Here is a 23,964-nt window from a genome sequence, read left to right on the forward strand (position 1 = left end):
CAGGGGAGCCCCATAAAACCTGCAGACAGGGAGCAATACCTGGGACCACCGAAGTTTTGCTGAAGTGACACGGTCGGTAAGGCTACTCTGAAGGGCGCAAGACATGTAACAGGTCACAGACGTGACAGGGCCACGTCACAGCAAGAACAACAAACCCTGCATGGTAGGCTCTGGTCTTGCTGCAAAAAGGGGAAGGATAATTCAAGGGGGACACCAAGGAACCCCCCAAAAACCTGCCTTGCCAAAGACATTTCTCTGCGTACCATGAAGTTCCTGCGGGACAATGATCCTCTTCCCACCCCTCCATCAGGAGCGCCCACCCAGTCCGGATCAAAGGAACCGGACTCCAGCTCCGAGCCCGCGGCACTTCAGCCTGGTTGCCAATTTGCGCGGCAGCTCTCGCACAGCTTGAGTAAACCCTTGACGTCATCAGGCGGATGGCAGCCCTTGGGGGAAACCTCGCAGCTTCCCAGCCGTCATGGAAAACTGCCGTCTGGCATCTCTTCAGCGAGGAGCTGGTGGGCAGCACGCCGGTGAGTCAGAGCTATCCTACTTCTAACTGCATGTGACTCATACCAGCTTCACTGCAAGGGCGCACAGAGTCTGACTAAACTAGCTCAAAATCTGTGTATATATAATTTTTAAATACATATACACACCCACAGGTGTATGTGCATACACATACGTGCATGTACATACACATAAAGTGATTTTTTTTTTTTCATATGCAAGTGAGAGAAACTTAATGCTCTGGAATTAATAAATAACTATGAACAACCAAGCTCCTGGGCTACAGAAAGAGCTCTTCTCCCCACGCAGCTCCTCAATTTGTGTATTACTCGAGGCTCTGAGCTGTGCTCTGAGCCCACAAGGGCTCCCCCGTTTCCTGCGTGAGTCCCCGTGGCACAGCTCGCAGGGTGGGATGGCCACCACGAGGGTCCCTTTCCTCCGCACGGGGCGGGGGACACCTCCTCATGGATGGGGGGGACACCTGGAGGGAGGGAGGGAGGGAGGAACCTGGATGCTCCTCACTGAGCGAGTGCGCGGCAAAGGGTGCTGCGCACCTACACCGCAGAGAAGACATCTGGAAAGCCGCCCGGCAGGTCCCAGCCCAGTGCTCAGCCAGTGTACTGCTGCTGGTAGCGCAGGTTGAGCTCTCGCAGCTCCCGCTCCCGAACCCGCCGTGACTTGTTGGATTTGGTGGAGCGGCTGGAGCGGGTGGACTGCGCGGACTTGGTGCTCTGGCAGCGGGAAGACGCCCTCTTGAGAAGGTTTTGCGAGATGGAACGGTGCAGGTTCTTCATGGAGGAAGAGGCTGCCATGCTGACCACCCACGGGTGCTTCAGGGCCTGAAGGGCTGTCATCCTGTCACTGGGGTCCACCGTGAGTAGACGATCGATGAAATCCTTGGCCAGGTTGGACACACTGGGCCAGGGCTGAAACACAAGAGAGATGATTAGAATGAAACATCCCGGCAGAGTTTTGCTGATTAATTAATTCCTCCCACGCCCAAAAGGTGCTTCGGGGCATTCTGCTGCTTCCATTCCCTCTTTCATCCTGAAATCTTCCAAGTTGTAACCAACAGTATCTGCCCCAAGGAGAATGAGGCACAATTACTTCAGGAGATTCTTAGGGGGAGAGGCTGAATTAGTGGGAAATGTCTATACGTACATAGGTGCAGCGTGGATCCCTCCAGCAGCAGGGCTCGGGCACTCAGCCTGCCCAGTAGCTGACCCTGGATCCCAGTCTTCCCAGGTGCCTCAAGCCTACAGACACCTACACACACACACAAGTGATCTCAGTCAACCCCCAGACTCAAGCATCTCTCCAGCAGCTGGCTGGGACTTCCCTGGTCCCTCTGGTCACCAGATCCTCCTGTGGGCTCGTCCTTGTCCTTAGAGACACACACACACACGGACATCCCCAGCTTCCAGGTCCCTTCACCCCATCGTCCGCCCTCATCTTTGCCAGCAGTCACACGCTCTGTCACACGCTTGCTCGCACGCCCGCGCTTGCTCCAGTTGCTGCACCGCAGACCCACACAGGCTCCCAGACCTACGTCCCGCTCCAGCTGCTGGCCCTGAGGCCTTCCACCTCACCTTCTCACATCGTCTTCCAAAATCACACAACCATTACAAAAAGAATAGTAACTGTATCCCACTGAAGACCCTCCTCAAGCCAAGTGCTTTGTATCCGATGAAGCCATTACTGCTCGAATGCGAGCCGTATTGCTCACAGAGGACGGATCCTGACACCAGACCCCCGGTGCTCTTCTGACCCTTTGTCTTAAGGCACGCATCTAGGGACCAAGCACTGCCCACTCCATCAATCCCAAAACCAAGACTAGGGAGATTTTTCTGCCGCGGTACTCGGTCTCACTCCCACATGGAAATCTAGGGGATGTTGCTACTGGTCAACCCTGGAACAGCCAACTCTGCCCAGCTGGAAACAACCCCATAAAACGTTGTAAATATATATAAATGTTAGATATAAGGAATTTTCAGGAATGCTTACCACAGAAAGAGGAAGGAAATTTTTTACAAAATACTAGTTTTAAAGAAACAAGCCCCAAATAATTAATTAGTCCTATAATAAATTCCTCCTATATCCCCCCAGTACACCGAAGTACAGCCATAACAACTTACGAGACAAACACCTACAGCCACGCATGCTGCAATTGTTTCGTTTCTGACAAAATACCGTATTCGCACTAACGTGAGAAGCGAGAACATTTCCTTTAGCATGAGGTGAAGGTTGGGCTGTGGATAAAGCTAGGAAGAAAACTGTGGCAAAATCCACTGTAAGACTGGAGTGGAGGAGGCGGTATGGCTAGCATAAAACCCCAAGTGTCGAATGGACCCAGGCCACAGCAGGTTTCTGCAATCACTGGGCGTTGTGTGGGTCTCAACCCTCCTGAAACCACCCATACTGAATTTTTCAAGTACATGGAGACCACGTCCCAAGCGGCATTAAAAAAAGCCTGAGCAGATTCATGCAACAAAGTGAAGATTTCGAGACAATAATTAAGGCCATGTACAAACACATGCGTGTAACTGAGTGGAAACAGCATGTGTGGTTAAAAAAGAAAAAGGCTGCTATTCTGTGTCTTTCATTCCTCTCTTCGTTTGATGAGGAAGAAAAGAACGCAGCTATTTTAAAATTCGGGGTCCACCAACTGTACAGTCAGATATAATGCCCTTTTCTTGTGCAAAAGGTCTAAAAAAGGTATGGCCGATTTTTTTGAGGTCTGCAATTTATTGCTACCGAAAGCAATTTTCTCTTTCAAAAGACTCAAAGGCACCGGCAAGAGAGCTAATCCACGGGAGGATTTTATAATGAAAGGCAGGATGCTCTGAGACTTACAGCACTGCTCCCGGCCCCGGATCACAGACCGTCAGTGGCATGGCCAGGAAAGATGAACTCAAGCTCTAGCTAAGGAACCGGCTACTAGGATGATCAGGGTACAGAAAGTCTTATTTTACAAGCAATGACTAAAACAGTCTTGGCTTACTCAGCTAAAGTGGGATATAAGATCACTGTCAATAACTATGCAAGAAAAGAGAGTGAAAATGATATGAACTACTTGATATAAAGAAAATACTGGTACATGAGTAAAAACCTATAAATGGTCCTGAACGTATTCAGGATAGAAATGGAAATATTTCTACCGCCTAGAGCCAGAGTGCTGAGGAATGAAGCACAGCCTTCTCCCGTGGATCAGACACCACTCCTGTGCTTTGAAACCATGTCCAAAATGCACTCCCCTCCATGTTTCAAGAACAAAATCAGTTAACAAAAAAATTTCTTAAAATTCAAGCTTTTCTGTCTACTCTTTTCAAATATAATTAGTTTGTCATGACCCGCCTTAAATCACTTTTTCTTAGCTGATGAAACGCATCTTGACAATGAACGGTAAGAAAAAAACAGGCACTTGTTAGACAAAACAGGGACAATCTTTGATCAGAGACTCATTAAAGTGTTCGTTTATAAAGAGTATAACTAAAATACGAAAAAAATCTTTTCAAATGTAGCAAAAACCACAACAAAGGTTACAATTGCAATTGAACACAGTGGTCTGTTTTGCAGAACTAGGGACCCTTCGAAGAGCCCAGCCTTCACGCTATTTATAACAACAGAACCAAAGAGCCAAATCTGCCTCTACCACGGGGAGATATAAATTGCCTTTCAAGCCTATAGATTTCCTACCAGACTTTTGGATAAGGTGCCTCCTTTGTTAAATAACAGCAAAGGGAATCAACTTGCCAGGTTTAGTCTTTATTGGCATAATCTCGGATAATACCAGGGTCGTACCATATGTCAATTGGCAGGTCAACACATCACCTTCCTTTTAAACTCCGGATCTCCAGTTACAGACGACCTTTGGGTTCTCTCTTCCACAGATGGACAGATCCAAATGAAACCCAGCAACAAGAGGTTTTGCCTCCACTTTTACCAAAACTTTTAGAAAACTATTTTCTGTAGCTTTTTTCAGACGCATTTAAGTTATCAGCTATTCATACAGGTAAAATCACAAATTCATCATTGCCTGTCTATAACCCATTGACCTCCAACCACTTCTTTCCTTGTCCTCCTCCTAGCAGACAGAGAGCTCACCCTGTTCTGTTTCCTTCAGAGAGGACTCATTTTCCGCTCTCCAAATAATGCTAATGAGACGTCTAAGCTAACAATATGTCTATCCAATTTATCGATTGTAACTCAAAGCGATATGAAATGCTGGTGACAGTTCTACTCTCCTTGCAAGAACTTTTTAAGAACTTTTTACTACCATCTTCATTACCGTTACCAGCAATTGAGATGACATAGATACCTTGAAACAGCTTTTGCCCCACTGAAATGGAGAAAACACATTCACACGACTCCAATCTTACTGTTTTTCCTGGGGTATTTCTTCCCTTCTACCTAAAATCTTTTACCTTTCTGAATATTGTCCCTCACGGAGATACAGTCATGCCAGGATCTCCATCCTCTCTTTTTTACCGAAATCCAAAAGAGATGCAAGAGATGCACTCAAACGAAAAATACCTGAGGACTGACACAACAACACTTTTCTTGGAAATACATCTTCAGGACATGCAGGAGAGCATTATTTCCCCTTGCAGATCTGGAACTTGAGGCAACCTCAGAGCTATTTTGCCGTTCAGATGCATTCAAACTTCAGTCAACCGATGGCTGCCCAACATAGAGCAGGAGATTCTGGCAGGCGAAACGAGCCTCTAAACACCAGGAACAATATTACTTCAGTCATTTCAAGACATATTAAAAGATGGCAAATGTGATAATTTAGAATTTGAAGAAATCCATGAAGAACATATCAGTCTGAAGACCTAGAAACTGTGAATACATCGCCAGCCTAAGCCTTGAGAGGCCTGTGCATTGTACCAGTCCAGTTTAATGAAACCTAAAGAAGAATAAACTCCAAACAAAAGCAAATTGGAATTCTCATTATTCCAATTACTCTAGTTTCGCCACAAATGTTGAATACGGAGTATTTGCAATTAGATTCTTCTTCTGGTCAGCAAACACAAATCAGTTTATTGATCTGTTTATGCAGCTGGAGGTTTCATTTGCTGCACCATACGCATCTTTGGTTTTATTTCATTGAAGCCTTTTCTTTAAAAATAGGTAAGGCTACATTCTGCTGAAGCACTGAGTGGAACGAATTTAGCAATTTTCAACCCCAGCCTCTGGAGAAATGTATCCACTCTCCAGAAACCTTGCATCAGTTGGCAAAACAGCAGTTTTAACTTAGCAAAACCCCAGGAACCCTCCCTGATGAATTCTGCAAGGCAGCAGCAGGACTTTGTGTAAGAGGTGAGGAAGGTCGACACTGTTGTGTTTGGGGAACACCAAGAAGGACGTGAGTGCAGGACACGAGGTGCACTCGCACGACAGGGCTGAAGCGATCTAGAGGAGATTCTGCCCCTCTGCTTCTCTGAGAAGAAACAGAGAATGGCTTGGGAGGAAAATGCTCCCATCCAGCGGCCATAAAACATTGCATCAGCTAAACGCCATCAGATAGCCTTGCCTTTAATCTCACTGCTGCAATGACAAATTCCTCCTTGTGGCACAAAAATGCCACAAAAATGAAGTCACCAATACTTGTTCAGCCTGCACCCCTGTTCCTCTATGAACTGATTTCAAATGTAATGCAGCTTGAGTATAACTTCTGTGCTGTTCCCTCTGTTAGACTGCATTCCTCCAGAAGGGAAAGGTACTACCAGAAAGGTTCTGGTGTCTTTCTACGTATCTTAAAAAAAGGTAGAACAGCCGTATTCTGAGCAGAACCTCAGCAGTACTTACTGAATGCCAGCAGAGACCTCCTACAGGTGACCAGCTTTTCAAACAACTGCAATCAAGTCCTTTGTCTGGGATAGCTGGTGCAGCATCCATTTCACAAACCTCATTTCTCACGAGACAAACACTGGATAGAAACTAGTTTAACACTGGAGACTATTGGCCCTCATGTTGGAGGACTGAATATCCGCTGGAAAGTAATGTCTGTAACTCCAGAATTGAGCAGAGTGGCTAAAAACATGATCCAGCAGAATTAAAAAAAAAAGGGGGGGGTGGGCAGGCAGAAGAGCTGCAGTAAGTAAATCTGAATAGCTCACCCTAATGCAGAAATAATGAGAGTCCTTGCAACAACCAAAGGAAACAACAGCACATCTTTACTCTCGTGTGCAGGCTCAGCAGAGCTTGAAGGAGGATGCCTTGCCATCATTTTGCTCTCCTTTATCTAATCATCAAGAAGCACTGGTGAAGACTTACCAGCTCATACTTAAAGGACAACAGCTCTCAGGTGCTCTCCCCTCTGTTCACCAGACAGGAGCCGGACTGCCGGGCTTCTGAGATCAGAAGAGGTGAGATGCAGTAAAGCCTAGTACTACTGTGTCCTGGTTTCGGCTAGGACACAGTTAATTTTCTTCCTAGTAGCTGGTTTAGTGCTGTGTTTTGGATTTAGTAGGAAAATAATGTTGATAACACACTGATGTTTTTAGTTGTTGCTAAGTAGTGTTTATACTAAGTCAAGGATTTTCAGCTTCTCGTGCCCAGCCAGCAAGAAGGCTGGAGGGGCACAAGAAGCTGGGAGGGGACACAGCCAGGACAGCTGACCCAAACTGGCCAAAGGGCTATTCCATACCATATGACATCATGCCCAGTATATAAACTGGGGGAGCTGGCTGGGAGGGGGGATCGCAGCTCAGGAACTAACTGGGCATCGGTCAACGAGTGGTGAGCAATTGCATTGTGCACCACTTGCTTTGTATAGTTTAATTCTTTTAGTATTACTATTGTCATATTATTATTATCATTATAATTGTTTTTCATTCCTTTCTGTCCTATTAAACTGTCTTTATCTCAACTCACAAGGTTTTTTTCCTGATTCTCTCCCCCATCCCAGGGGTGGGGGGGGAGTGAGCGAGCGGCTGCATGGTGCTCAGCTGCCGGCTGGGGTTAAACCACAACATACTGTAAGCTGTAAAGGATCCTTAAATTAAAAAAAAAAACAACAACCAAACCAAACCAAAAACCCCCCACCAAAACCACATCCTACCTACTAACTAGCACAAACCTTCAGGCACGTGGAGATCCCTAGGAGGCAGGAAAGACTGCTGAACTTTCTCTAGTGATTGTGAGGATATTTGAAACAGAAAAACAGCAATTAGTAACTCACGATCTTTGAGATGAGCTGTGCGGTCAGCCATTCCTCACTTCTATCTTTCGTGCAGAGTTATCCTGTTCAACAACTGAATCCAAGAGGTTAAGAGGCCTCTCAGGAACAGAGGAAGGAAGATGGGCTGTAAAGATGTATACGAACATTGTATATCTAAGAACAGCAGTTATTGGCAAAATTCCCTCCTCATCAGAGTGCCTGGCCCCTTGCATCCCTCCAGGCCCAGGTGACGCCTTTCAGCGCCCTGCACCTTTGTAGATAACCTAGAGCAGGACCACAGGGTCACTCAGGTGGCATAGGGTCACTCTGATGCTCAAACTCCACAGTCTCATCGTGCTTTCATTGCCTGGTGAAACCATGAATGAAGTCTGAGACGGTGACCAGGCAAACTGTCAGACAGACCCACTTCTTACGGGTGGCCTGCTTGAGCCAGGCTCCAGCGTTCTCCAAGCAAAGAGCAACTCCTCCCTGGCGACCCAAGAGCTCTCCTCGACTCCACGAGCACAGCACTCAGTGTGCACAAGCCTACACACACACACACACACACACTGAAGCTCCTTGACATTTTCCCTAGAGACACAAAGCCACAGAGAGATCTTCTGGTTAGCCCTCTCCAAATAAAAGAAGAACCAGTCATCTGACTCCCAAGCTTTGCTTTTAGTCTTGACAGTACCCACTGAAGGAAAAATACATATTGATTTCCCGATTCCTACCCAAGTTACGCGTTGTTTTCAGAACTGACATGAACTCTAAAGACGGTGTTATGGGGAAGGTGAGGGACACCCAGAACTGCAAAGGCCTGAATCTCCCTTGCCAGTCGGTCTTTACAAAAACATGAACTACAAAGCATGTTATCACAGCTGCAAAAGATCGCTCTTAGGTCAAAAATACTGTATCCCAGTCCTACCGATTCCTAGGACGAGTCTGATCGAGCGCTGGAGAAGCCTCAAAGCACCAGGGAGGCTGAGAAGCTCTACAGCAGCACATGGGTTCCTGCCAGATTCACCTACAGAAAACCATCAGATGACTACTTTAAAGTTTTACAAGACAAAAAAGATTTATTGGGAATGAGCCTGCCCCAACAGATAGACTGAGTTGAATGTGTCCGCTTGGTCAGAGGGACTGCCTTCATATCGTGCCCTTATCGCTGCTAACAGCAATGCTCCGTGCCACAGAAGATGAGCATGCCATTTCTGTTGTTCATTTCCATTTTGATGCTGCACTCTCCATCGTGCCAGCACAGACGGTTTGGTTTGTGCAACCAAAGTGAGCCAAATCAGGGAGCTTCTGTTAATTTTTCTGCTGGGGTTTTCAGCCACCGTTCCTTGGCATGATTCACCGGATGGCTGCAGAAGCAGCTCCATCAGCCCAACTGAGCGACTGGCACAGAGTCCAGAATTAGCAGCACTTCAACCAAGTACGAAACCCATGCCACAGTCTGTCTTACAGCCGTAATGACAACGGGAGAAACTCCCACGGTGGAGATTTGAGGCTCTGGCCCCTCAGGAATGACAGCTGCTGCTTCCGAGGTGCACCAGCATTTCCTACAAAAGCATCTCCTGAACTTCTAAGCTGCATAAAACACGGGGCGCACCGCCAGTCTGCAACTTCAGCCCTGCTAGATAATAAACTCGGGGGAAAGCAGCCTCGTTTACAATGCCTTAAAGAGCTCTCGAGTGTGCTATGTTTTATTCAGACTCAGGCTCCGAGTCTGGAGGAGGAAGAGGAGGAGGAAAAGCAAAAGATCCTCCTCCGAGTGTCACTTAGGCTAGGCGATTGCATGCAGTGCTAGGCCCTCTGCGATTAAATCCCACCACCACCCCTACTTGTTATTCACATCAGCATAAAAGCTATTGAGGCGCCGTCCACGCCGGCATGCGGGGAACAAACAACGCGTTGTTCTCTGGTTTGAACAAGCAACCCACCTCTTTCACTTAGAGCTGAAGAGAGCACGAACCTGGCGTACGCCACAGAGAGCTCCCAGCACACGCGTCTGAAATAAAACGCTGACCTGTGTTACCAACGTGAGTCTTCTCGTCTACCTAAACTAAACCTAGGTGGGGGTGGGAGCCAGCACTCCGTAGGCAGAGCAGCTTTCAGGGCTGATTTTAGATACCAGAGCAGAGTCCCTGAATTTTACTCTGCCTGTGACGGGAGTGCACGCTGCCGTCAAGCAGTCACCAAAACCTGCACTGCAAACAAGCTAAGGCAACTGTTTTATGCTGGCTTTTTACTTGTTTTTACCTTAAAATACATGGCGAAGATGTTTCTGATCCATTTTCCTGTTGGGCACGAGTTCTTTAAAACATTTCTATTATATTCAGGTTTCCAACTTACTTTTTTTTCCCCTAAGTATTTTTTTTAAATCAGATCTCGGAAGTCTCTAGATTTCAGCAGCGCATCTTCCCCCAGGTACACGCTCGTACCCTACGAGGACAGGCCATGCAGATACCATTCTTCAGGAAGTTGCAAAGGCCACTCCCGACCTGGGCAGGCAGAATTTTTAATAGAAACGAGTTTGTTCAGGATGTTAATTACATGCATCAGGACGAGCCCTTCTCGCCCTGCAGAACCTATGTGGGATGCAAAGCTCACAACAGCTGCTTTCCACCCTGTAAACACACTTGGCCATGCCACTGCTCGGAATTGTGTACATTGTATATACGTCTCCACTCTGTGTTCACCGACTGCTGCTGTTTGCAACCCCATTGAAGACATCTGGACCATTAAAAACCATTAACAAGAAAGTCAATCTGGACACAGATAGCACCCTGGTATCACAAAAATGAACAGTAAAGGCTTTCCCCCCGCCCCCCAAAAAATGACCCAATCTAACACGTATGTATGGTGCTGGAAGCAGGGCACATCTCTCCATCTTCTATCATTTTTTAGAATAGCTACATTTTAAAATTCAGATGTTTGTTGTGATAGACAAGTGACATGCTGTTAGCTTTTAAAAATAAATGAATCGAAGGTCCTCATTTGCACTACATCTTTTATACAAGAGCGGTGTCCATTTCGGGGGGCACCTGAACAGTAAAATCTGCATCGCTGTAGAAGAAGTCTTGGCAAAATAGGCATTAATGCAGTATATGGTGAAGACGTGATTTGGACGACACCACAGGCTGCTGGCCAGAGGCTGATGGTTTTCGGAATCTTCACGTTAACATAGCTGTTTTGTCTAATTCAGGAGGCTTCCGCTTGACTTCAGAAAACAGAAAACTCCGAAGGAGCAGGCTGGAGACAGCAGCTATGAAACGTAACATGCTGAACCAGCCTAGGACTGCGCCGAGGCTCCAGTAACGAGGCTTGCACAGTCCCGGGCATCGTTCAGCCCACGAGCAGTTGCAAAGAGGTGATCAAAACCAACCAGTTCAAAAGGGCTGGAACAAAAAGTTTCCAATGAAAAGATGTAATGTGCTAAAGTCTGCGCAGAACAGATTCCCAAGCATTCAGCATTAATTTGTTGATGTGGGGAGGAGGAATAAAGGAAGGACGAAAGAGGAAAATACAACAGCCCTTTAATAATCCACAGCATTATAAGTATGCGCAGCCATCTGGTGCTGTGAACTTCTATAACCCAGCTTTTCGAATGGAAATAGCCAGCCGATTTTCCCCGTACAAGCACTGAGTACTCAGCTAGAATCATGCAGTAAAATTACAGCAGCTACAAAAACAATAAACACAAAGCTTTTCTCTAGAGCCAGGGACGGCTCTTCTAACTGTAATGCCTAGGGAAATAACTGGCATGTTAAAATGGGGTAATACCACATTTTAGCTTGGATCGCTTCACATCCATCTCCTAAAAATGTGTCAGCAAGTTACAGTTAGACATAGGGGACTAACCACTACCTTGACTGAGAAATTGTATATTGAGAAAGCTCAGGGTCAAGAGACCCGGACTCGGAAGAATACAGGTGAAAAGACGAGATCACCGAGTAGAGCTGCTGGAGACTGCCAGAGACTGCCATCAAAAAGGCAAGCAGGGGAAAGAGTCAGAAATTTCCAAAGGTATTGCTACAGCACCAGTTCATGACAGTATTTGCAGTAACTAAACTGGGAAATACCTTTCCCGATCTGTTCATAATATCTGGGTATCCTGACATCTTCAGTGCTTTTATTCTCAAAAGGAAAACTCAAATTTGATCTGAATTATGTTCTCTCATTCTGAATTATTATCTTAAGAGATGTATTGGCTGAGAACTGGAACTGAAGCTAATACGCGTTTCTATATACCAATTCAGAGTAACAGTTTAACTAAGAAATGGTGGTACCTGATAGGGAAGAAAAATCTTCCCCAGGGAGGAAGAATATCCTTTATCACACGGATTAGTGCAGCGGGAGGGGTAAACAGATAAGCTTATAACCTTCCACATACACCCCCCCACCTCCTGCAGGCTTCAAGCTGTTGAGGCACAAGCCCTGGGTGCTTACAAGAGAATGAACCAGGGGGAGTAAATCCTAAGACAGTCTTAGCTGCTAGTCCAACCGTGCCCTGCTCCCCAGCTGGCATCAGCTCTCCTCTGCTGCTCGGGACAGCACGGAGGCTCCTTTAACCTCCTCGAGCCCAAGCACCCAATGCAGCATGCAGATGAGGAGCTGTGCTGAAAACATCAGCAGTGCCCAGGTTCCAGCAGAAGAGCAGCACCTGCCCTGCCGCCTGCCTTGACTTTCCTGTCTTCCTGATAGTCACTCTTTCAATTTTAATCAGAATCCAACCCAGGCATGGGTCAGAGGAGGTGAAAAGCCCCTTCTTCCGTCCGAGCAATTCCTGAAAGCCCAGGTTTAGGTATCTAAGTGCTTCCCAAGCTAGGCCGGTATGGCCCAATCTAATGACATTCCTGGTTCTCTCCCAGAAAGCACTGTTTTGGGTAGGCAAGGTGGATATAAACTATTGCCACTTTGAAAATTCTGAAGTGCACAAAACACTAGGACACACTAAAAGTGGATTCACTTGGTCTATCACAGTTCAGTCCTGGGTGACTGGTTTACAGTTGTCTTTCCTGGCACTGTCTGGGAAGTTTTTGTTAGAATCCAGAGCAGAACAACTGTTCTCGATCCCATCCTGCCACGTTTCTTCTGAATATCTTCTCAGCCTCTTTCAGCATCCAAACTATTCAGTGAAGGAGACAGAGATCCTGCTGAATAACAACGTATGTCATTGAAACGGCACCAAACTGCATATACACAAGAAGGAAAAATTAAAGTAGCAAGGATAACTCAAACATCCCTAGCTTACACATACCTAATTCTGCAGCTATAATCTTATAGCGATGTGATTTTTTTTTCCTGTTACATCCCACCCTGTTCTTTCCTACATAGGTTTTTTTTTTCAAAAAGATGATCAAAAGTTTTCAGTTTGCTATGTGGAATCATACTAACTACTGTCAAGCCTGGCCATTCCCCAGTTCAAGAAGGATGTGGAGAAGATCTGGGTGAGGGCTGCCAAGACGGCCAGGGGTCTGTGGCACATGGCCTTCAAGAAGGGGTGGAAGGAGCTGGGCTTGTTCAGTCTGGCAAAGAGAAGTCTAAGGGCAATCTAATAGTAATTACATTTATTTGAAAGTAGTTACAAGGATTACAGAGTGACACAGCAGGTCCAAACGATACAAGGGGCAACAGGGAGAAGCTGCGCCTTGGAAGGTTCGTATCAGGAAATACCAGGGGAAGGGTGGTGCAGCCCTGGAAAAGGTCACCAGGGAGGTGGGGGATCTCCATCCCTGAAGCCTTTCAAGACTCAGGAAGACAAAGTCACAGCCAACATGACCTCATATTGGCAACAGTCCCATCTCAAGCTGAATGGGATTAGAGACCTCCAAAGGTCTCTCGTAACCAAGGTTTCTATGATTCCAGTGCTTCTCCTCCCTGTCCCCGGCCAGTACTCTCATCTCCCCTCCATGGCAGCAGCACATCCCTCCTTCCTACACGCACCGCTGCCCAGGCTCCATCCCACATGCTTAATAGGGTCAAGTGTGCCACGAATGGTTCAGAAATAAACACGTGCTGATCAGCTCTCTGGATAAATTTGGACTGATATTTAATTACCTTTCCTGCAGCAAGGACGTGAATTTAGTTCCCTCTCCTACTGAGCCACTGACTTTTTTATAAAATCCATAGAAACTTCAGGCCTTTGAATTCTCCACATTGCTCAAACTGGGCTGAAACTGACCTTAGAAGTTAAATAGTTAATTGTGGGAGATTGAAAGACAGATAGCACAGTTCCATAAACTTTGCTTCCTTGGGAAATCACGGTAAAAACAGGGCTGCAATGGACATCCAGGGATCATCCAATCCATCCCATGGTCCCCAAAGGATCCACTGCAGATGCATCATTCCTGACAGATGACTGCCTAACTTGTTCTTCAAGACAGCTTCAGCAATCCTCCGGGTAAATATTTTAGGAGCAGGAGACACTAGTGTTGTAAAAGGTCTAATGTGAATCTTTCTAAGTGCAATTTAAGGCTCTTGTTTGACACAATCTGGAAAAGAGATTATTCCTTCTCCTCTTCGAAGCAGCCTTTTGCATATTTGCAAACTGCTATGACAACACCTTCTTTCGGCCAAACAGCAAAAAATGTTTCAAACTTCCGGAGACTGTGGGGTTTTTGACTCACAATTGGTTTTGTTGATCTTCTGTCAAGTCTCTCTGCTTGGCCTGCGGTGTTTTTGAAGTCCGCTGCCCAGAAGTGTCAGAGCTTCAGCTTGGCATGCTGCATCAGCCACTAAACGCAGCAGGATTACACCACACGCGGCCTCTCTTTCTGTTCATACACCTCAGTACATTCGTCTTTTTCCACAAGCGTGATATTGCTGTCTCGCATAATAGTTTGTGATTCATGGACAGATCCTTTTCTGAGAAGCCAACACCTCCTAATCTTCTGTTCTTCACCTATTTTTGTGCACTAACTTACTCATTTTTTAAAAATTTGCACCTGCTACTGAATTGCTCAAATTTGTTAGGGCCATCTGGAATTCAATGCACTTTGCAGCCCTTCCAATTCAATGTCATCTGCAAATATCATGAACATACCTCCCCTTCCCTCACTTGGGTTGGTCAATAAACCCCCAAATACCACCGGACCTTTGGCAATTTCTAGAGAACCACGGATTCTACTTTGTTGATGAGCCACCGGGAAGCAGATGCCAATTTTAACACAAGAGGTTTGGGGAAATACAAGATTTGGTCCCCACGCTCTCCCTGCTTCACCTGTGGCAGATTTTGAAAGTGCCGTACAGCAGAATCTGCCTGCTGGCTTCTGTCCCCAGAAAGACTAGAGAACATTATTTTCCTAGCTTCTAGGCAAAGAAGTTTTGCTCAGCATGAAGGGCAGATGAGGACAAAATGATTCGTAGCTGTAAGTGGAGAAGCATAGTTTTTCCTAGTGCCAAACCCCCTCTCCCACAGTACTTCTCGCCCACTGACACAGAAGATACCAGCTGATGCAGAGGACATGCGAGGCAATGCTGCTTGCCCAAAGCCAGGGAGAGGAGAAGGCTCCCTGCTTCCAGAAGACGAGGAACACTTCAAATCCTGCCTCTCCTTTGCCCACAGACATGGATAATTCACCATGTCTGTTTGTTAAGAATGGTTATTGCACTTACTCATTGGATTTACCCATATTGACTATTCGGGAGCTCCACGTGCCTGGCACACATTGAGCACACACAGAAGGTTTCCAAAGCAAGGCTATCAAGTGCTACAGCGCATTTCCAAACAGGGATTTTTCAGAGACCATGGAACACGTTCATGAAATAGCTAAAGATACCTCCAATGTCAGATCCATCCTGGCCAAGCCTCTGTGCCAAACACTGGAGGTACAGGAACTCCTACGAATTTTGGAAGATGAGTATGCCATGAAATGATTCTACATTCTCATTCAAGAGCCAAGCTAGTTTTCCTTAATTTTGCAATATCAGCCTCCTGAGCAAAATGGTAGCTTCAGAATGCCACCAAGAATTCCTGAAGCTTGTAAAGCTAAAAGCAAATGAAAAAAAATATGAAGGACTAAGTGGAAAGAGATAAGAAACCGTAACTCAGGCATTCCTATCAGCATCTGATATAACAGTATATAAGGTCTTTTGAGTCATCCCAGCTATAATGAGAAACCTTTCTTATGTCTGAGCTACATAACCATTCTCAAAAGGATCAGACTGTGAAAGAATCCCTTAGAAATTATTCTTCAGACATGGACAAAGGTAGGAAACATGCAAATATTTTCCTTCTCAGACAGCTCAATTCTACCTTTTGTTAGGTACGAAATCAAACTCTTCAGTTAATCACTCAAAGTGCCTGAAATCCTCGGTGCATTTGATGTGTAGGGTGTACCGTGCTGATGGAAGTTCACGAGCTATAGACACACAGCCAGGCATAAGTCCACACCAGCAGTTAGGCGTACGCTGCATTAACAGCGGGCATCTCTTAATAGCCACCACCAGAACATTCTGCCTCTCCTTGACTTGTCCGCGTGGCTCCCATTTCACCAATCAACACTAATCTGGCGTATTAGTAAAAGCTCAGTTTTCAGGAAAATCCATAAAAGCATCCACTTAAAATAACAAATGTATTGGAAAACATGCCTGGGATTTCTATCTTAGCACTCATGCGGGGCAGCAGGAGGGCGAAGCAGCAGGGTGGTAAGAATGGAGAGAGCAGAAGAGCCAGCCCTGAAGCTCACGCTCCAAAACAGGGAACTTGGATGCACCGCTGTTGGTTTGAGCCACCCCTTCCAGCTCAAAACAACTAACCCTGTTCCCTTGTGTTTACCAGCCTGAAAGCTTCACTTGCAATCTTGTCAGATTTAGGGATTTCAGGGATTAGGTGAAGAGACTACCAAGAAAAACTCCAGGCTTAGGAAGCACCTTTTTAGCCCTTCAGCTCAGCACCAACTGAAAAGAGATATTAACCATCTGAAATCAAAATCTTGACTTCCTACCTATGCCACGTATGCTGGTTAACTCCTCCTTTGTCTCATCCCAGGGCAGGAGCACGCTGCAACTGCTAGGGAAGTCCCAAATTTTGGTCAGAGGAAATCTGAGACATCTTTCAACAGCAGCTTGTTCCAAATGTATCAGGTCCAACTACCTCTCTGTAAAGCAGGGTCAATGACAGGCCACAAAACGATTTGCAACAAGGTGCATGCTTACAGCCCTTCTTTGCAGAGCTCAGTTTGGACTAATTAAAACTAGCTTTTAACCCGCAGCAGGGACAGCAGCTGGAACTACGGCCAGGTGCCAGCTCTTCAAAACCTCCAAGTCCGGTGCTCAGTCGGGGGGCTCAGATGGGAGCTAGGAAGATGCTGTATTTTTCCTCCAGAGTGCAACACATTTACAGCACCCACCTGAAACCTCACTTTAAAAATGATTTACAGGTGCCAGTCAGGGCTCCCTGTGCCTCTAGAGTCACACTGCTGTTCTAGTTTTGTATTTCCATATATGATTTTCCAGAGCCATACTACCCTCAGGTCTTCGGCAGACCAGGTCTAGCAAATCCAGCTGACGCAGTTTAAGATCTTATCCCCATCCACTCACCCTGGGACTCGCTGTGATAAACCTCCACGTGTGTCACAGCAACGACAGAACAAGATGAGCGCTTGCACCCTGCTCAAGGGTTACACCCAGCTCAAGCCCTCCTCCAGGAGCAGCTGAATTTAAAACACAGATTTGCCCAGAAGCCCAGGCTCCCGCCCCGTGACGATGATCTCCAACAAAGGGGAGGAGAGGACAGCTGCTGTATTTAGAAAGCAAAGGAGTGGAATCAGCCAAAGGTAAGAGAGGAAACTGCCTAGCCCAGTTTCAGGGAACTGTAAAGGGGTCAAAGACATCAATGGCTGTCGATAGTTTAAATCCTTTCTGTTAATAATGTATATTCTGCACAGAGGCAGCTTAATATTCTTTTATCTGCCCTACCAATGTCCCTTTATCCTTACATCCCTAATTCTGCAGAAATACTATTCCACCATTAACAGGATTTTATAGGGCCCAGAGATGCAAAAATGAAAATATAATACATCAAATCACAGCATTATTGCAAGTCCTTTTCCCTCGGATGTGGCTCCTGCCTTCCTCCAGCCTTACAATAATTATGTGCCACATGCTGTGCGCCACTTCCCCAAACCCAGTCATTCATCCAAAAATCTTAACTAAGATGCTCAGCTGCTGCCCCTCACCCTTGCTGTCCTGCCTTGAACCCGCAAGGTGCTACTAGTATGGAGTGCAGCCCCAGGGACAAGGGGCTGCGAATGAAATTACTGGGAAAAAACACATTCCTCTTCTCCGTGGAGATTCACTCCCTCCTTTCTTTGTTTCTAGGGGCTTCGAGGCTCAGACAGAGTTTCTTCCCTGGTCTCCTCTGCTCAACACACCGAAATAAATTGGAGCATTACAGTGCAAACAAGCCACCGCACTGAAGCATGTGGTGTCTCCACCTCATTGTTTCAATAGATGCTTCCAGCCGCAGAAACTGCAAACCCAAACTAAGGGAAAGCCCAGCCAACTCACCTGCCACAAGGCACAGACTCAGAAAATTCACTGACCTGATGACATGCATGATTCCGTGAAACATAAACCCTTAACGGGGTGTTGCAGACTGTAGCTGTATGGAAATGAAAGACGTATGCAGAGAAAGATCACCCCTCTCCTTGCTTACCCTGCCCTAGGATTTGGAGTCATCTTCCCAGTTGAGTTGCAACATAAGCTGAAGTACATAGTAAAAAGGCAAAAGGAATGATTTTGAGAAACGTCCTTGCGACATAACAATTCCATTGGAGGAAACAACCTTCAAAAAAACCTCAAGAAGCAGCCAAAGCAAAGGGGAATTGATTTTTAAATGCATACATTGGTTTCAAAGCCCTTTTACTGGAAAAGGTGTTTCTTTACCTGTAAATAAAGTGTTTTCCAATACAGCACGCTAAAGTTTTGCAGGAGCATGGTCACTGATACATGCAGGAAGTTGGAGGATTTTCCAGGTTTTAATTGAGCTGATGGTGTTTCAGAGAGCCTAAGATGTCCGCTCCTGCAGCAGGAGAGATCTGGACAAACACTTCAGCTCTCAGATACGTATGGAGCAACACAAACCCACCAATACTCACACCCACTAAGCCGGTGCATTAAAAGAAAAGAAAGAGCAGAAGCTAAGGGAAGTATATTTATACGGCTGGCCTCGGTGTTTTGTGCCAGGCTAGGAGAGGCACACTTTCATCCTGTTCAAGTGATTCAGCTCTTCAAAGCAGAGCAGAGTGCCCTTTTCATGAGAGAGCCATCTGACTGCATCTCGCCAACACTCTTGTTGCTCTACTTAAAAATCACCGCGTTCTCACAGCCGTATGAAATGCAAAAGCACATTCCTCTGTAAATTGATATTTCTTTTTTTTCTTTTTCCAGGCAAAGGGCTCAGCAATTTATATAAAAAACAATTCTTCCTTACATGGAAAACAAAATTCCAATTTTTAGAAAGAAATGCATGCATTTCTCTAACAAGACGACTATTGTAAAACACTTCTACCACCTAATGAGGCTCACAGGAAAAAAACAGAGCAGCTGCTATAAGTAAAAAACTCTTTTTTTCTCCCAAGAAGGCTAAAACGTGGTCCCAGAGACTTGTACGATCATGCAAATAAGTACCACAAATGTGGTTTAAAACCTTGCCTTCAGCTGCCGTGTCCCTGTTTTCCTTGTTACGCTATATTTCAACAGCTCGGGACACTCAAACTCCAAGGAGAAGACTGAAAAATTGGCAACCCTGCTGGCTTGAAATCTCTCCTCTCTTCTGGCATGAAGCTCAGAGGCCAAGGTGATGACTGTGTCCTGCAAAAGCCTCTAATGGGTCTAAAGACCGACTGGCGTCGCCAGGGAGGGCAACACCATCGGTCAGTGCGACCGGCTGGGGTCCCCACGAGCGAGGGGTCCCGCTGCATCCGGACCCTCCCAGGCACTGTGCCAACAGAGAACTTCCAGAAGAAGAAGGTGGCTTTGCACGGAGCTCCTCTTAGAGCAAAGGGCAGCACAGGACACCGTGCAAAGGTAAATCTTCAATAAATGGGAGACACGTACTAGCTTTCCTGGCCTCTTGCAGATACATGACTTTATCTCCTGTATTTAAAAAAAAAAAATAGGACCAATGGGAACATTAGAGGGCAGTGGTGCTTCTCTGTTCCTGGCAATTTTTTAAGTCTGCTTTGAATGTTTTCCAGAAGAGATACTCCAGTCCAAACTCAGGGAAGCCAGGCTGCCTTATTGCCCATCTTAAACAAGAGATGTACTAGGAGGAAATCACCAGATGGAGAGTTTTCCCCCTTTCAAGGCAGTTGCTACCCTATAACCAATTTAATTAGCATATAACATACTACACAAAGCTTTATGATATATAACAAAGCTATAGTTATGAACTGCAAGAAAAAACCTGGACAAATCTCTGGGGCAAACAAAGCATAAAATAGAAAAAGCTAATATATTATGAAACACTTGATTTTTTTCTAATTTTTTTTTTTTCTAAAGTGGTTACACTTTTTGTCTTCAAAACAACAAAAGACAGATATTTTAATTTTTTTTAATTACACAGGCATATCTAATTAATTCTAAGTGACCAGAAGTGCAAACACGCAGGAGCCATTCCAGGGCCGGCATCCAGGCAGTCAAGGATCACACCTGCTGCAGCATCAATGCAAAACTTACTGTTCTTTGAAAAGCCACATCCAAAATTTGAGAATGTTTGTCCTATACTGACTGAACTCTCCTGCAAAGCAACAGGGATTGTGGAGAGATGTTTTCCATGACATGCAAGTATAATTTTTTTTCCTCTCCTACAGGAAATTAGTTTCTACACTAAAATACAAGGATGCAAAATAGAAAGTTGGGTTGAGTTTTCTTCCTGTGGCTCTCTGCCACTACACATTTCCATCTGCAACTTTTAGGGGAAGAAGGTTACCAAGAATAATTGCTGTTTCTTTTTATTGCTTGTGCCTTTTTTAGAACAAGTTTGTCATTTGATAGAAAATCCGACCACAGTCCTCATAATACAATCACTGATCAGTCCCTTTGGAGAGGGATAGGCGATTCAGTAACCAGTTCCTAACTGAGTCAGAAGAAGCCTGGGTTCAAGCTCTACCCCATTCTCTCTCAGGAAGTTGAATAAATGCAGGAAATTAATATTAAAAGTTGACAAGACTGTCATCCATCTCCTCCATTGCATGTCGCGAGGGATTTGAGGGGTTACAGGTCCTCCGCAGTCTTTTAACCAGCCTCCACAATGAGGACAATTACAAGAATACTTTGGAAACGCTCTGCAGACGTACCAACGTACTTGGGGTAAGGACTCATCCTGTAAGTATGCATCAGCTGGTTTGAAATTGCTTTTCACATTTTTATCTTGCTCTCTGTCAGGTAGCATCTAACAGCACAGGCACACAGTTTGTTTGCTAATGCACTGCAAGCACGCTTCATTCTTCCTGCTTCTGGTATCCCCCGCAGGCAGGAAAAAATGTTTGGGGAGAAAGTGTTTCGTTTCTCTACTTACGTGGACCGAGTTAGTTATTATGGGAACACCATTCACGCTACTCCACTCATCTTCTACTAAGGTAACTTGTTTTTCATGTAGTTAAGTGCATTCTTCCAGCCTGAATCTATCTATAGCGGTATCTGCAGAGTTTACTCAATACCTGCATTTAACTCCCAGTTTCCAACTCCAAGCTAGGACAGATGATTGTTAAGATGCTGAATGCTCAAGAAGAGAAATAGGAAATGCTATGCACATACAAATTCTGCACATTAAGCCTCTCCTTTGGTTTGCTCTGAAGCCATCTGTGCTGCAAATTTCTCTTTAGCATTAGAATTTTTAGTACTCGCTTCTTGGTTGCTTTTGACCAAGATTTGGAGGAGTTGTTGATACGCAGGAGGGCAGGACCACCATCCAGAAGAACCTCAACTAGCTGGGATCTAACTGCATCTGCCAGTACTGTCAGGGCAGTTGGAGAGGATGACACCACACCAGATGTCTCCGAGATGCTCAGTGGAAAAGCAAGCGGTGACTGTCAAGCTGCAACCAGGTAAATTCTGACTGGATGTAAGGAAAAGCACATTTCCCACGAGGCTGGGGCAGCCCCCGGACAGGGCCCAGGGAGGTGGTGACATCTCTATCCTTGTAACCTTTCAAGGCTTGAGCGAACAAGGTGCTATGCAACCTCATCCAGCTTCAAATTTAGCCCTGCTGTGAACAGGGGTTTGGACCAGAGACTTGCTGAGGTCACTTTGTCCCTAAATCTTCCTATAATTTTAAGTTCAGTGGTGTGCATTGCAACACTGTGCCGCAGCAAGCCAGACCAACTGTTTGTTGATGCTGTCTGGACTGGAGCTTGCCAGTCTGTTGCAAAATAAAAAGCAGAATCAATTCATGAATGCCATCAATTTCTTCATAAGGTTATCACAAATAATGGCATATAGATTTAGAAACAGGTGCTCTGTGTTTGACTTGCCAGAACTTCAAAAGGTGGCATCGCTACAAAAAATATAAAATTGTTACTTACATTATTTTTATGTACATCTCATTTATTTTTCCATATTATGACCACTTGAAACCCACGTATATGAACCAGTCTCCAGTCTTGTTGGTTATCCTAGGAAGCTGCCATCCATTGCAGGGACAGTCTAACAGACCTGTCCTGGTTTCAGCTAGGACAGAGTTAATTCTCTTCCTAGTAGCTGGTATAGTGCTGTGTTTTGGATTTAGTAGGAAAATAATGTTGATAACACACTGATGTTTTTAGTTGTTGCTAAGTAGTGTTTATACTAAGTCAAGGAGTTTTTAGCTTCTCATGCCCAGCCAGCAAGAAGGCTGGAGGGGCACAAGAAGCTGGGAGGGGACACCGCCAGGACAGCTGACCCAAACTGGTCAAAGGGATATTCCATACCATATGACATCATGCCCAGTATATAAACTGGGGGAGCTGGCTGGGAGGGGGGATTGCGGCTCGGGAACTAACTGGGCATCGGTCAACGAGTGGTGAGCAATTGCATTGTGCACCACTTGCTTTGTATAGTTTAATTCTTTTAGTATTACTATTGTCATATTATTATTATCATTATCATTGTTTTTCATTCCTTTCTGTCCTATTAAACTGTCTTTATCTCAACTCACGAGGTTTTTTTTCCTAATTCTCTCCCCCATCCCAGGGGTGGGGGGGAGTGAGCAAGCGGCTGCGTGGTGCTTAGTTCTCGGCTGGGGTTAAACCACGACACAGACCACAGCACTCCCTTTCAGCATTATGATCTTTGCTAACAAGCAGCCACAGAGCAGGTGAACCTAGGTTGCAAAGGAGCCTAGGTAGAAAGCACAGGTAACCCAAATAAAGAGACGGAGAAGAAGAAATCTGGGTGGACGTGGCCAAGGAAACAAGCTATACAAAAAACGTGCAGCAGAGATCTGCACGTGTGAGAACAGAGCAAGAATGTACTCGTCAAGTTAGGAGAAAGGGATGCTGCAAAGGCTCAGACTTAAAATGAGAGTCTGGCTGAAGAGTCTGCTGTTTAGATAAGAGAAAAGGCCATTTTTAAATGAAGAATGAGCAGGCCTTAAAAATGAGACTTTGGTGAAGACCCACGAGAATCCTCGGTTTGAAGGGGACATGTTTCTAAACGTGCCTTCACGTGAAAGGCACTCATGTTTCTGAAACTACAGAAGGGTTTATATTCCATGTGAAGACAGTGGGGAAAGGCACCGCACGCTCACGGGATCAGAAAGAACCGCTTAAACACTTAGACACGGGGCTTTAGCAGCCATTCCCAAAATTGCTGTAACCCTTGCACATCTGACAGTAGAAGCAACAGGGAAGACAGCATCTTTGGATGTTGTTGGGAGTGCAAAGAAAGTAAGTAAGCAGAACTCTGAATAGCAACGCTAACTAGCAAGGGGAGCTGTCAAAGAATGAAGCCATGCTATTAAGGGCACCAGGGAGCAAGCCAGCCAGGCAGGAGGACTAGATAGGTTCTGCGTTCATGCTGCAAATCTGAATGAGTCACCGAACAGGGAAGGGCAGAGTCACAAGCAGAATGCAATTCACGCCACATTTTCCTTTATAGATGTATAATGTCAGGACAGACTCATTTCTCCCAAGGAAAAAAAAAAAACAAACATTTCTGCAGGAGAAGGGGAAGTTAAACTAATTTTATCATCTGCAAAATACACTTTTTATTACCTCTTAGTCTGTACACATTGCCTGTTTTTTCACCTACCTATAAGGGAACTCCAGCACCGGGTCGTAATTAAAGAGTTCCAAGAA

At 45.5% G+C, this 23,964-nt stretch overlaps 1 protein-coding gene across 1 annotated transcript in view; it reads right to left on the reverse strand.

The window, feature by feature from the left end:
* Positions 1-23,964, reverse strand: part of PSKH1 (protein serine kinase H1) — a 38,336-nt gene that overhangs the window by 5,489 nt on the left and 8,883 nt on the right. Inside the window, exon 3 of the mRNA XM_050903913.1 lies at positions 1,065-1,436. Coding sequence (XP_050759870.1) covers positions 1,119-1,436 — 318 coding nt within the window. The 3' untranslated portion in view covers positions 1,065-1,118. The remainder of the gene's footprint in view (positions 1-1,064; positions 1,437-23,964) is intronic.

The sequence above is a fragment of the Gymnogyps californianus genome, chromosome 12 (assembly GCF_018139145.2).
Source record: "Gymnogyps californianus isolate 813 chromosome 12, ASM1813914v2, whole genome shotgun sequence".
Lineage (NCBI taxonomy): Eukaryota > Metazoa > Chordata > Aves > Accipitriformes > Cathartidae > Gymnogyps > Gymnogyps californianus.